Source organism: Centruroides vittatus, unplaced genomic scaffold (assembly GCF_030686945.1).
Source record: "Centruroides vittatus isolate TY-2023 unplaced genomic scaffold, ASM3068694v2 contig_922, whole genome shotgun sequence".
Classification (NCBI taxonomy): domain Eukaryota; kingdom Metazoa; phylum Arthropoda; class Arachnida; order Scorpiones; family Buthidae; genus Centruroides; species Centruroides vittatus.
This window is the reverse complement of record NW_027122609.1, coordinates 536,742-552,370: the sequence shown is the minus strand read 5'-3', so window position 1 is coordinate 552,370 and position 15,629 is coordinate 536,742. Positions and strand designations below refer to the sequence as shown.

The 15,629-nt window shown below is 25.8% G+C and overlaps 2 protein-coding genes across 5 annotated transcripts in view; one reads left to right on the top strand and one right to left on the bottom strand.

Annotated features, from left to right (window-relative positions):
• The window catches only part of LOC136984533 (mutS protein homolog 5-like), a 110,128-nt gene extending 96,760 nt beyond the window's left edge, over nucleotides 1-13,368 (bottom strand). For 3 of the 4 annotated variants that reach the window (XM_067281556.1, XM_067281558.1, XM_067281559.1), the window contains exon 1: nucleotides 13,167-13,368. The gene's annotated coding sequence lies outside the window, so the exon portion shown is untranslated. Of the gene's footprint in view, nucleotides 1-9,928; nucleotides 10,421-13,166 lie in introns of those variants that run through there. The other variant, XM_067281557.1, reaches the window with a different exon arrangement.
• Nucleotides 13,369-13,422: 54 nt separating this feature from the next.
• On the top strand, nucleotides 13,423-15,297 carry LOC136984534 (transcription factor Jun-like). Its single transcript, XM_067281560.1, has one exon. It carries the CDS (start codon nucleotides 13,615-13,617, stop codon nucleotides 14,410-14,412), a length of 798 nt encoding a protein of 265 aa, XP_067137661.1. The 5' UTR covers nucleotides 13,423-13,614; the 3' UTR covers nucleotides 14,413-15,297.
• Nucleotides 15,298-15,629: the final 332 nt, after the last annotated feature.

Below are 15,629 nucleotides of genomic sequence, written 5' to 3'. Positions count from 1 at the left end.
TCGCTGAAAAATGGAATGACAAATGGATAAAATGATAACTGGCATTCAATTTATATTCTATGATTATTCTCTTCACTCTGCGCTTACAAATATGAAACATCTAATTGTTTTATATGAGAATCACATTCCTATGGTTCAATGTAGGTTGTTTACTCTACTTGTATAAGCTATAATTCTATATATAAAATATATTACTTAAGTTATATTACATTAAAAATATTATAAAACTATTATCTTAATTCCGATTTAAACACATTTCTTTTTTTATATTAAGTTGTTGTATATACAACAACTTATGTAATATTGAGGATAAAAAAAATATTTTCTAAACAGATTTTCATCCTCAATTTTTCTTTAAATATTAACATGAAATAAAAAGTACGGAACAATTGAAAATCTTCATTCTCGTAAATTGCTTTATCTGAAATAATTTAATTTCATATAATTTTACAACATTAATATTGCAATTAAGTAATTATATTAATTGCCTTAATGCAAAACTGCTTTTTAAAAGTCTCATTTTGTCACTTTTGAAAAATTGACAACAGGAATTTTCAAAGATGGATTTCTCAATAAATTGAATAAATAATTTAAAAGTATCGCTCTAAATTTTGTTTTTATTTTAAGTTTTAGATTCATTTTGATTTATATCATGATCTACGAAATATCTGATATAGACTTACAGTATATTTTGATGATAATGATTTAATGATTTATATTTTTTTTACATGCAATAAACCAAAGGGCTTATAGAGATTAAACATTTTTTTTTAAATGTCTAGGAACGTCGATGATTTTCTAAAACATTTAATATTAAAAACATAAATTTTAATTGAAGATTGATAGCGAAATAAAAATAGGTGACGATATAGAGAAAGTGGTATAGCTATCCATCTCCACTTTTTTTTCGCAGATACGATCGTCGTGTCAATTTGATCTGCACCTAATCTTCGTGGAATTTTTACTGTTAATACCATACATTATTAATTACAAGATTTGTCTACATTTTGCAAATTTTGTTTAATTTAAATTTGCTTCTTTTATCATCAATCAAGATCTCTACTTGTATTTATCAAGATTCATGCAAAAGGAAGGATATAATTGCGTTTTTAATCATATAAATCTAGACAGGATTTGTTGACTTAGAAACTATCACGAAATAGCTAATCCAAAGATGAATGAGAACAAATAAGACCAATAGCATTGTTTTTCAGCTGATGCAGACATTTCATTAAATAAATGAATGACTTTTTTTATACGTTAATGTGTATCATAATAATATTTCGCCTATTATTCTTCTTCTATATGGCTGACTTTCGAAGAGAGAATGCGTCTTTATCGTATTTTCGTCTCTCGCTGCTGGTGGCCAGCCATATAGGCGTCAATTATTTATTGTTCAGTTACTTCGGTTCAGGAAAAACCATTCATTTTTCTAAAAAACGTTTATGATTACTTTAGCTATACTTCACTCATTTTCGTTTTGTTACATGTATCGCATGCAAATAAATATATAATTTTTTCAGGCTTATATGTAAATTCTGTAATTTTATTATCTCTTCTAAGTATTAAAGCATTTATTGCTAATATGTATTCTCGTTATTAATATATTGAAACTACAGTATTTATTACATATATCTCTTATTCGTAAGAAGTCTCCATATTTTGTTTCTTTTTATAATATTGCGCAACAATAAAATAATTATTGTAGTTGTATAAACCTACATCTAGCAAATTTAAAACTGATAGCTTTTAAATTTAGCGTATTAAGTTCATTTTTTAAAATTAAATGTTAATACACAATGATAAAAAAAATTGTAAGTCACGTTCAAATTAAAAAATAGAGAAATGCTTCTTGATTAGAGAAATGATAAATCTTATAAATAAGTTTAAAATAAAACTTTTAGTTAGTGATTTAAAATTTAATTTATATATTAAATATTCTTTGAATATTACAAAAGCCTGTCAAATAAAACAAAATGAGTAATTTAATTTTTTAATTCCGAAATAAACTATACGCCCGTTAACGTTATATAATTGTAAACAGTGTCTATAAAATATACTAAAATATATATATATATACGCGTTATTAACAAAAACTTTTAAAGCTATTTGTTTATCTGATTTTTTAACATTCATTTTATGGAGATTAAAACAATTAATGTTGATAGACTGATGATACCAAAATAGCTTTTTAAATAGAAATTATGTAACTGTGATAATAACGATATTCAATATAGCCTAAGTCTATAGGGTTTTAGAATAAACTTTTTGTATTGGAAATTTTAACACTTAAAATCAATGTCCATTTTTAATTTTCTCAAAAATTATAAAATTAAAGCTTTACTAATATTATAACATTTTAAATAAATAGCGTTAATTGTTTTTTAATTTTAATTTATAAATTTATCTCGGGAAAAAACATTTCTATTATTTTATTACTTATCATCACCCAATTTTCATTTCGATTCCACGATTACTTACTTAACATAAAATAATCGTGAATATTTCATTAATATATAAGCATTCATTTCTCATAAATCAATTCAGGCTTAATAATTGTCAGATGAGAAATACAGTATTATCATCAATAGATATCTTATTATAAAATAATTTCTGAATAGTTTTATATAATTTTCTTATAGAAAAATTATATAAGTGAATGCTTATGTAACTATTCATAGAATCGAAATGCAAATTGGATAATGTTAAATAATAAAATTACTGTACATTGTTTATCATCATAGTATGTTTATTAATTTTCTATAAAACTATAAATAAAAATTAACATTGTCTCTTTAAACATATTATATTAGTAAAGCTTTAGTTTTACAATTTTTGTAAAATTTAAAAATCGATTTCAATTTCTAGTAAGGTTCGGATTTTTAAAAAACAGTCACTATTTACATCGCAAAAGTTGTTTCTAAAATCCTGTACACTTGTATTGTTTGACACTATCATAATTGCTTAATTTCTGTAAAAAAAAATTGATTTTTTTATTATTATCAATTTAATCAATACTAAATCCATTCCGTTCGATCCGTTTAAAGAATCAGATAAACTGATCATTTATTTTAAAAGTTCAGAACTTGAGATCAAACAAGAATGAAGAAACTTTAATTGAATTTAGTAATAATGCAGTAGTCTATAAAATTTACTAATAGGCCTAATTATGTAATTTTATTTGAAGACTACGTAATTATTATCTTTTTTTAATGATATTAAAAAATTTTATTTGGTAAATCGTATTCAGCAAGTTACATTCACTAAATAAATGCAAAATAAGCGTCTTTACAAAATCTATATTTAATCGCAATTTTCAAAATATTCTCCATATTTTAGTTAGAGTTTTTTTTTTTTTAAGTATACAATGAATGTTATATCTGTCGTAAGATTCCTGTATGTTATCTACAAATGTTGATTATATGAAAATCATTAATGAAATTAGTATAATTCCTAAATTTAATATAATAAAAATGACAAATAGTTCAAAACTCTCTGTCTGCCCATACTGTCTGTGCTTGATGATGCCAGACTGTCTGACACTTTTAACAGACCGCTTGACTGCCGACACTACGGCACCTTGTGTCTACCTGGCGCCGACAGGTATCTGCATCATATCTCCTCCCAATTCTTAAACTTGTTAAATTGAAGCACATGTTTCTTTTATTTTAATTTACTGATATATATATCAAAAATACAATGCATAAAATTTGCGTTTTTTAATAAAAATATTCTTAAAATTTATTAATAACATTCCAAATTTTATTTGAATTTCTTGAAAAATAAATTTTCGTTATAGTTAATGTAAATTTTTCTATAATCATTTCAATATAAAAGATTACCTTTTTAATAATTTTTAATTTTTTGCCGATCTCCTAAGTTCTTTATTATTTTCATCTTACAAGTTTATTTATAATTTCTTCAAATTTATTACTTCTGTTTATTGTTTTTATGACAGCCTGCTCTTTTACATTACAGGCCTTCGTATTAATGTAAATTAACATTTATATTTTTCAGTTTTTGAAATATTATACAAATATTTAAAAATTTTTCGTGTATAAATAAGGTTTTAAATATTAAATAAATAATATATATTATATTTATATATACATATAACGTATAACTTTATAAATAACTTAAAAGTTTTAGTTTCTTTAATGAATTATTTAAGAATGCAATGCATAATTTTTAAAGTATTAAAAGATCCTTAAAAGTTGTGCAGGATATCGAATTTGATTCAATTATTAGTCAAACAGTTTTCCAGACAGATTATATTTTAATTTACTGCATACAATAAATTTTGATACTTTTATTTGAAGTTTTAACATCCTATCAGTTTTTCCTAAAAATTATTGATATATATATAGATCACACATTTTAATTAATTTAAATAATAAATAACATACTACTACCATTTTATTGCCATTTTTCAGTTGGAAATGGTCAGTTTTTTCAGTTCTTTGAGGCATCGAATTTTATGCCTTAAAGAATGATCGAAGAAAAAAGTTCAAGAATAGTAGGCTATTTATAGAGTTTAAGTCACTAATTATATTCTTATTTGGTTTTATTACATATACTATGAAAAAAGTTTAAAGTCGAATTTTAATATTTGTGTATATATTATCAAATTTGTTACGGTAATAAATGTTATTATTATAAACATATTAAAATACTTAAGAATCTATTTTTTTTTTTTTTTTTTTTTTATAAATATTTAAATATTTGTTCGAATAACGGATTAAAAACGTTTACTTGAGCAAATTGTCTATATTAAGTTAAACTAAAATTTTTCTAGAGCCGACATAATCCACTTTTTTAGATGCTGACCACGTCACTCTGAGAAGAAATAATCGATACAATTACAAACGTAGCGTAAAGTCAATTCTCCTAGTATTCAAATATGTATCAAGAGAATTGTTAGGTTTACCAAATTAAGATATTATTTAAAATGTTCTTAACTTTTTAAAACAATGTAAACATGATTGTTAATTTAAATTACGCGTAGTAGACATAATAGACTTTTTTTTTAACTTTTACAATAATATTTATAATTTATTATGAATTATTTACACTTTATTAATTAACAGCTCTATTACATTATATTAATAACTTAATACAGGTTCTTAAATATAATGGCTTAATTAAAGAAAAATATTTTGACTGACTAAAGGTCAAAATATTAGCTTTAATATTAAATATAATTCATCATTTAAAAGAAGGAATTAAACTATTCCGAAGTCAAGCATTATTTGCAGAAAAAATTATAATGGAAAAAATATGGAATGAATATAAATGAGTTATATTTTGAGTTCAATTGGCCGACTTCTGCATAACTTTCTTAGTTTTTTTAAGTAGCAAAATTTATAGAAATTTTAATTATATATAAAGAATAAAATTTTCAAATTCAGATTTAGCAAGGAAGATATTTTAAAAATGCTTTTTCTAATTTCATTTAAAATGAAACAGAATAAAAAAAATTAAAAATAATTTTTAAATTAATTAAAATTATATTACTCTCAGAAATATTAATTATAACAAAATAATTTTAATTTCAAAATATATTGAAATTTATAATATATTAGGTTAAATTACAATAATAGGTATTAATGTGCCATTTAAGCGAATATATTTTATGGCATTATTCTTGCTTTTCCAAAGAGAAGCGAGAAATATTTTGATATTAATTAATTATATATCTTTTGTATTTAGTTTGTCTTCAATGTGTGATTTTAAACCATTGACACTAACCCATATCCAAAATTAATATTTTAATATAGAAAGATTCGACCAATACGATCCAATTCTGCATGTAATCATCCAATTGATTGCAGCTAAATCCATCGCAGTGGTCTTCCATTACTTATTTTTCTACTTCAATCAATCAACCGAACAAATGTTTCTTGTATCTACTTTTCTCCAAAGCGTAACCAAAAAATTTCATTAGAAAAATTGTTACACTTCATTAATTAACTTTACCTACTCATTTACAAGAGAATCGAATTGTTGATACTATAATTAATCTTTAAAAAATAATATTTTGAATGTTGAACTAATTTATATAAATAAAAATAATTGAATTTAGAAAACAAGGTATCACAATAACTGATAGACAATAATAGGATCAATCCAAAATTTATATTAGATAAGAGTATTTAGATTGCGATGTATTAAACTTATATTATGGTATAATAGGAAATTTTCACAACCAATGAAATTTTTGTTAACTAAAAAATTCTATTAATTTCATCAATTATCAATATTGTAACATATTAAAATTATGTTCGTTAGTGCATAATTAAAAAAAATGTGATTTTTTTCATTTTTGCTTATAAATTTAAAATAATTCATTTTAGATTACCCATTTTCAATAAAATATTTTAAAAACAAACCATTTGCGAATAAGTTTTACTTTACTATTAATGTATAGTATATACATTTACCTCTCACCGTCTTCAAGATCTCCAAATATTGTTGAAAAAGTGGCAATATCTTATATCTTTCTTGTGAAGCAGAAGTTTTTAAATTTAGTGGATTTTATTGTATTCTTGATATAAATATTACAGACAAATGTTTAAAAGCATATTACATAATTACTTTTACAATTTAAATCGATATATAGAAATACACTCAAACCTGTTTTTGTGCGGTCTTTTTTTGTGCGATTTTTTATACGTGCAATGTGTTTTGTGCAATTATTTTTGTGCAGTATACCAATTTGATTGAAATTCATATACCGCACACAAAAAATCACACAAAACAAACCGCACAAATAAAAAATCGCACAAAAATCGACCGCACAAAAACAGGTTTGAGTGTAATAATTTAAGATACAATAAGGAAAAAGTTTAAAAATTTATAAATATAAAAAATTGTTTTTAATTGCCAGAAGAGCTTTAGCTTTTTAAACCGTTTTCAAAGTTTTATTTTATACATTTCCAAACGTCTATTACATTCAAATAAATTTTTCGATTATGCTGACTCTCTTTCATTAATTAGTATTATAATGAAAATATTTCTAAAATATTAATTCAGGATTTTTATGAGTGATTTCAATACATATCTAATTGACTGTTACTTTATTTTATGCATAGTAAGGTCTCGCTTTACGGACAAGCTCACTGTTCATAAAGTGAATCGTTCGTTTGTTCTGTTTATATGTGGTAATACAGCATATGGGCGATCTGCCGAGAAGGGATCTCTCCCAGGAGGACTTTTTATGAGAATATGGCCCCTATTTAGGTGTTACAAACATAAAAAAAAAAAAATCCGGGAAACTCCACGTGACTATCCCGTTGACGAGGCGCGAACCCATGACCAAACACCCAGTGGTTTTATCCATTCAGCCCTTGGTTGACTGAATCGTTCTTAACTTGAGTAAACATTGTAATATGTTTAAATGAAATTAGTTACTTTAGTATGAAAATTGACTACTGAAAGTTAATAATATTTCAACTTGAACCATATTAGTGTATTTAAGTATTGTCCATTACAACGTTTCTCAATTTAAATTGTATTGACAGCTTCATAATATTATAAACGTTTAAATCATTTGAATATTTTTCAATTGTATAATTAATATGGTAAAAGAACGTACAGTCCGTTCATTTTGTTATGCAATGAAGGCAAACTTTTTCCATTGATGCACACTGGCAGCGAAATTAAAACAACTAACATATCAATAACTGGTTTTATTAATTGTTATCAAAATCTGACGATTGTTAAGCTTATAAATAATAACAACTCAAAGTCCGATGCATATAATTAGCCAGTTTATAGCCCGATATTTAAGGCGATCGTTGATTGTTAAGCTTTTTAACCTTAACAATCGTCAGAGATGTTTGCATGAATCCTGTCGTTGACGTTCATTACTATCTTAATTTTATCACCAGTGTGCATCGGCCTTTACAATAAAGGATACAGTGGAAAAGGTTCTGATTCATTAAAATACATTAACCCTGGATTTATAAGAAAGGAAATCAAGGAATAGATATTTCATAAACTCTATTCATAAACTCGAATCAAGGAATAGATATTTCATAAACTCTATAGTACAGATGATAATTCACGCGTTTATTCATATATTGGGAAATGTTTTTAAGTACTTTCTCTAAACATTGTTGAAATTCATGTTTTATTAATATTTTGTTAGCTTTACAGAACATTAAGCAAACGAGAACTGTTAGCTTTACAAACATTAAATTCGTAAATTGATAGGATAATATTACTTACATACTTATTTATTGTTTGATAATTCAAGTATTTTATTTTACTGATAATAAAAATAGAGTACAATAACTGACATTTGTTATAAGAACATGAGATTAGTTGACAGAATCAAATGACGTTCGATTTTGACAGCTACGAATATAAAGAAAATAACATTTGATTAAATAAACATTACTTACAAACGAAGAAAATATTAAAACTATAAAATAACAGTGTACCAAAAATAAAATTATATTTATTGCTATAAATTCATTCTGGATTAACCTAATAAACAGTTTATTTTGATTTCTTAACAGCTTTAAAAATATAATTTCGATTTTTTTTTCAATTATTTAAATTACTGCGGTTATCATATTCCACGGGGAACAAACTTCACACGTAATATTTTAGAAATATGGGCCTTAACTAAAGTCACATCAATGCAAATTTCTCAGTAGATTTCTGTCAATGAATCTTCGTTTCGTTATATACGAAATTGTATCATTTATAGTTTTTAAATAAAGTAAAAATAATTAATCCGCACCTTTAAATTGTATGTACTAATCGTAATTTAGGTTTATTTCATATTGCCATGATTTATATTAGCACATTTTTGTTATATATTACGAATTTAAAATAAAATAAAATTAAGAATTGTTTTAATGATAATCACTGTTATAGTAATTATTATTATGATAGTGATTATGAATTAACATTCAATTAAAACGTAGATTAACGTAATATATTGTTAAATTCTTATAATCGAGTAATTTAGTCAGTTCCTTGTCACAGTTTTCTCTTTGACACGAATATTTAAATTCACTTCCAATTCCCGCGAATTAAAAAGAGTTCATTTCATTGGGCGTAGCTTTGTTGGATATTTCCAGGCCCTAGGAACGATCTTCGACCATTGATTTACATCTTTCGAGGGGTGTAAAAACTTTTTGGGTCTGCTTATTTCTATTCCCCCCTCGTTTACTGTATTGCCGTAATTTAAAATAGAATTAATTAATGCATTTATAAATCGTTTCCTTTTTTAGCTTTGAAAATTACTATTCACTTGTTTAGTATAATAATTTTATTCCTTATTTTTTAATCTGAATTTTTATTTCCTGTGTTTTTTTTTAAAAAATAAATGTTAGTTTAGTGACAATGATAGTTTTTATATTCCAACTCTGAAATGAAATAAATCCAGAACATTGAGCAAACGAGAACTGATTAAAGTTCAAAGTCGTTTCATAAATAAACAAGCAAACAAGTACAGTACCCTTTCTTCGATGATTTCACCACGAAGCTAGCCGGAAGCTCAAAAATAAAATATGAATCAAACTGTTCTATTAAACGGCTACTATTATTTTATTAAATGTCCGTTTTCAAAAACCTGATTTAAAAAAATGTCTTTGGAAGTGTAAGCACGTGGGAAGTTGCGTTTACCAGTATGAGTCATCAGTAGCTTTAGATTTTCGTAGCTGACATATTAAGTTGGCACAAAATCTCTGTTGAGCAAAAAATTAAATAACTAATCTACAAAGTACTTTTTAAAAATTTTTTCTGGTTATGTAATATTTTTATATTTCTTTATAAGTTTGCTTTAAATGCCAAAATATTTTTAAAAATCTAACCAGAAATATTGGAAGAAATTGGATAAATATATGAATTAAATAAATTATACGTAAGCAACCTAATAACTAAATATTAATAAAACTTTTAGTTTTCGATTTACATTTCAAATGACTATTCAAAATCATTACAATCTTATCTCTATTATAGTAAGATATCTTAATTTCAAAATATACAAATCTTTCATTGAGTGTTTTCAATTATCGATCGTAGTTAGTAGTTGAAATCGTTATAAAATATTGCATCATTTTCTTCGTATTGTACTGTACTAGTTCCCTTCCCCATTCCGGCTAATACAAAGTTTCTAGAATCATCCAATAAAAAAAACCTTATATAATTGTCAATATACACAGCATTTTAAGATGAAACGGATAAAACATTTAAAATGTGTCTGTTTGAAACAACTAGACGTCAAATTGGCATTTAGCCAGAGATTATCATATGCACATCTAGGCTCATTCCTAGCTATCTCAACAACAAGAAACTATAATTCTACAAGGTCACTGTAAAAACAGAAGTCAGCCCGGAACCGGAAGTGTTTTTTTTTTACTCATGAAGCTCTAAACTTGTTTTATGAAATTGAGTAATGTCTAAAGTTTTTTCTTGTATTATAGGAAAGTATTAAAAAACATTGAAAAATTTTAAATCGAAAACTTTATTTTATACTCACGGTATATCTAATAATAGGCAATTGTTAATAAAATGTTATTTAATATTCCTTCATTTAGGCCTAATTCAATAAAATACTTATTTTAATAATTATGCCAAAATCTCCTTATATTCAAATTTTATCAGAGACGATGTAACAATTATATATAGTTTAAATTAATTTTAATAGCTAATAATATATTATTAATGTAATAAATAGATTTAACAATTCCTTTTGGACTTTTTATTGATTGAAGTACTTCTCAATAATTTAAAAAAACATGAAATCACTTTTGAATCTTGAGTTTCAAATACATTTTTCTCTTTTTGAACAGGTAATTTACTTATATTTGCATAATATTGATGCATATGTGAATTTATCTTTCGAATATGAGCATATTTAAAACATATAAATAAAATATCTGTTCAGAATCGAGTATATAGTTGAAATTCCAGGTTTGTTTTAAAATATTTCATATACTGAAATATTTTATTCAAAAATTATATCAATATAGTACTAACATATATATGACAGTTTAATTTAACTATATTTAATAATTTCAAATGTTTATATGGAACTATTTAAATAAATAAATTTATATGTAGTATATATAAATTTTAATTATAAAATTACTTTTTCTATTTTTATATTTTATAATCATAAAAAATTATAATTATGAATATAATTAGTAATTATTTCAAATTTAAATTGTAAAATTTTTATATTAAATTTATGCAAGGAAATTAGAATGCAAAATTTGGAAAAGATGATTTTTAACTACTAAAAATGAACTACTGTAATGATTTATAAATTATTATAATTCAATTACTTAACAAATAATTAAGTTTGTGTTATAAAGGATCATCTGATGATAATTTACATAAATTAAACAGACTTATAGAAAACGTATTATAAAAATATATAAAAACATTCAATAAAAATTTTTATGAGAATTAACAAAATATTTTCTACACTACCACTAAAACAAAATATTTAGCATAGCTTATTTGATTCTTTGATAGATTTTTGATATATTTATTAAAATACATAAGAATATAAACATTTGATTTATTCAGTATGTGGGCGTTTTTTGTCTTCATTTTAAAAACTAACATTAGCTAACTATTAGCTAATGTTAGTCCTTAAAAACGGAGATAATAAATAAATTAATTAATTTAATTACTGTGCATTGATGCTAAAATTATAAACTTCGAGTAAAAAATACAAAAAAAACTATGAAATAAACTTCATGTCTTAAAACGCATAATGTATATAACATGTGATATAAACAAAACAATTTTAACGGAGAATGAAAATGTACAGTACAGTACACGTGACTATAGTCATGCACGAACAGGTTGAATAATGTTTCTATAGGTAGTGTAATTTTGTTGATTTTTAAACACCGTTCTTAAGATCTGGATCATAAAATTATTTCTATATATATTTATATCTTATATTTAATTTTATTGTAGACTGAAACCATATTTAAAGCATTTAAACAGTTATATTTTTGTCACATAAATTTTTAGAATTACCTTCTATTCGAATTGAAGGGCTTAAGAGTTTTTGGAAGTTAATAGTAAACGGTATAGTTAAATAATAAAAATAGTTAATATTTATATTCTTCATTATTAAAATATTAAATTCATTTTCAACAGAAAAAATATCACTATTAAAAATGGAAATCATATAAAACTCTTAATAACAAATATTGTCAACTTTATCTTGTTATTAAAATGTAAGAGCATAAGCAGATTTAGAGGTTAATTAATTATAATTTGTGATGAATAAGTATGACAAAGCTTAGGATCGAAAATTTCAACCGGTTTCTCTATTTACTGTGACCTAATTTAATTTTAAAATCGAAAAAGAGCCTACTGTACATAAATATATATATAACCAACTTTATTCAAAAATTTTAAAAAATGATAAAAATGTTACTTAATTTTTTAAAATGTGGATTGTATCTTTTATAAGATTATTTACAAGAAAATCCATATTTAAAAAAGTAAAGATTGAAGATAAAAATTATATTTTCTAATCATTTTTATCTTCAATGAATATAAATACAATAAATGGACGTGTAAATGCTAAGCAGGAACAAACAAAACACAGGAAATATATTTTAGATTGTGTAAATCCTAAACACGTATGAAATTCAAAGGTGTGAATTCGTATTTGTTCTTGAAATCATCTTCGTCAATGAACATAACGTAAATTTGTTCAAGCTAACAAGTGAATGTATTGATTTTACAATCACCATACTTACCTATTAAATATTTTATGACGTATATTTTAAACTCCGTCATAATATAGGTAATAAGTGTAGTAGTGTTTAGGTTGAGCTATGCGGTAACACGTGTTAAATATTATGTAATCAACTGTTAAACATTATTATCGCTGTTCATTATTGTTTTGAATTTATGCTAATTAATTATTATAAAGTATATTAATATAGACTATTTTAAAAAAATTATAATTCATATTAAATAATGTTTAATAATTAATTGTTATGTGTTAAATGAAAAACTAGGGTTTCCACGAAAATATCTTTTTGTAAATAAAAACTAATTAGGAAGTTAATTGTAATTATTGTTTATAAACATATCATTACGGAACATATTTTTTCTAAATGATATATTTATCCGATTAAAACGGATAGTAAAAAGCAAACGAAAAAAAAAATCACCTTACTAAATGCTCTTCACTCCAATTTCCCGCTACAACGGAAGCACACGAGAATCGTTTGTCGTAACGCGATTGGTTGGCGCGGTAGTACGTCACGCGGCGTCATCCGTACGACGTAGTTTTCTCGAAAAGAATAATTGGGTAAATTTCCTAGAGGTGACGTCATCGTCAGCCAATAGAAAGAGGAGAAAGTGACATCACGCCATCCTGGGTATCGTGAGTCAGCGTTATAAAGTAGGATAGGACGAAGTCTAGGTGAGTCACGATATAGTACAGGTTTAAGGTGAAAAATCGACCGTTTTTCGTCGTATAACGTACATTTATAGTATAGTCGGCATCGGCTCATCAAAGGCCATCGACGTGTAAGCAGGCAACGTGGATACCGCGCTATCTCCATCCATCCAGTACGAACGTATTGTGGTGTCGACATCGAAGCTTTCCTAACCAAAATGGAGACGACTTTCTACGAGGACTCTCAATTTCGCTCGAAAGAAGACATCAAAACGTTAAAAAGGACAATGACGCTGGATTTGGACAGCCCTAAAATCGGCAAGAAAAGTAAATTCACAACACTTTTGTCATCACCTGACTTAAATATGCTAAAACTAGCTTCTCCAGAATTAGAAAGGCTGATTATAGCACAGAATGGTTTAGTTACGACAACGCCGACTCCGACACAGTTTCTATTTTCCAAGACGGTCACCGAGGAACAGGAGCAGTACGCCAGGGGATTCGTCGACGCATTGGCTCAACTTCATCAGTCAACTGCACCCAGCGCGGGTAGCATCATACCACAACCGGTAATTTCGTCGGATAATTCGGCCGTCATAACCTCGTCATGTACCGTCCTCACCTATTCACCCAGCACAACGGCTAATGAAACCTCCAACAGCAACGACGCATCCCTGGTTACGGTACCCACCGCTCTGGTTACCATCAAAGACGAACCACAGACTGTGCCCAGCATCGGAGTGACACCGCCTCTCTCCCCCATCGACATGGAGAACCAGGAGAAGATCAAGCTGGAAAGGAAGCGAGAAAGGAATAGGATCGCCGCCAGTAAGTGCAGGAAAAGGAAACTCGAACGAATATCCCGTTTAGAAAGTAAAGTAGCCGCTCTAAAAAACGAAAATAGTGAACTGGGTAACGTGGTTAACAAACTGAGGGATCAAATCTGCCAACTCAAAGAACAAGTCATGGATCACGTTAAGAGTGGTTGCCAAATTATGATTAGTCACGATTTTTAAGTCGATTGTTCAAAAAACAAAATTGCCTGTTGTACCAAAAAATATTATAAGAAATGTTTTCGGATGGAACGTTACGTGCCTTTTCCGCTCAGATGAAGTGATAATGCTAGTTCCTGGAAGTATCATACCTTGATCTATGCAAGTATTGATAGTTTCTCAATTCTTCCTATCTGCCGGTTAAAATTAGGGCATTACATAGGATGAACTATTAACTGAATCTAATGCCATAATAATTATCCTAGCAATATCGCGTTTTGCTATTTAAGTATACTATTTTCGATAAAGTGAAAAATAATCTTCGAAAAAAAAAGTACCGCTGCTTTGTGCTTCTAGTAACGAAATGCCTTTTTTTATTCGATATTTACTTTTCCTGTCATTTTAATGCGGCAGCTGACATTTGAGAATTCTTAATTTTATCGTTAGATAAAATAGTGCTTGTTATTTTTATACTAAAATAAAAAAAGACTTGGAGTTAGCTCAATAATTTTATATATTGTGAAAAGCAGAAATTATATATAAATGATATATATATTGTACAGAAATGTGTATTGGAGGGGTTTGTGTACTTAAATTATATTTCTATTTTCTCTTTGTGTTTTTTATTGACTTTATCGAAGAGAATGTGTAAATAAAATGAAAGTTTTTTCCATCTTTTCATATAATTTTGATAACAAAATGAGGCGAACTTTAGTTAATTCTAAAGAAAACAAAATATGTGATGTCCTGCACAAAAACAAGGAATGTGATTCCAGTCAGATTATTAAAAAAAAATGAACAAAGCTATTATTATGTGCCCCAGCGGCATTTGAAGTATTATAAAAGATTTACAAATATATTATATATATATATATTGTACATTAGAATAAATAAAAACTTGTGTATGGATATTTTGCAGTAGTGAAATTATTCTTTTTGCATTATCGATTTTTTTTAAGGATTTAAAGTCGTTGCTCTCAAAATTAAAGGTCGAAAACATATAACATTTCCAAGTAAATAAACAAGGCAATGTTCCTAGAATCATTATTGACTAATACAAGTTTGTAAATAATTTCACAATTTACCATTGCCACATTGCGAAATACTTTGTGATTGTTTCGGCCTTTATGTATATATGTATATACTGTATATATAAAATACTAATACTAAGTAATACTCTAATTTTCTGACTTCGTAAAATGCTTCGTAATTTTGTATATATAATTTTATAAATAAATAAT

Excerpts from the sequence above, each read along its gene's own strand:
- LOC136984534 (XM_067281560.1), top strand. The coding sequence starts at position 13,615 with ATGGAGACGACTTTCTACGAGGACTCTCAATTTCGCTCGAAAGAAGAC.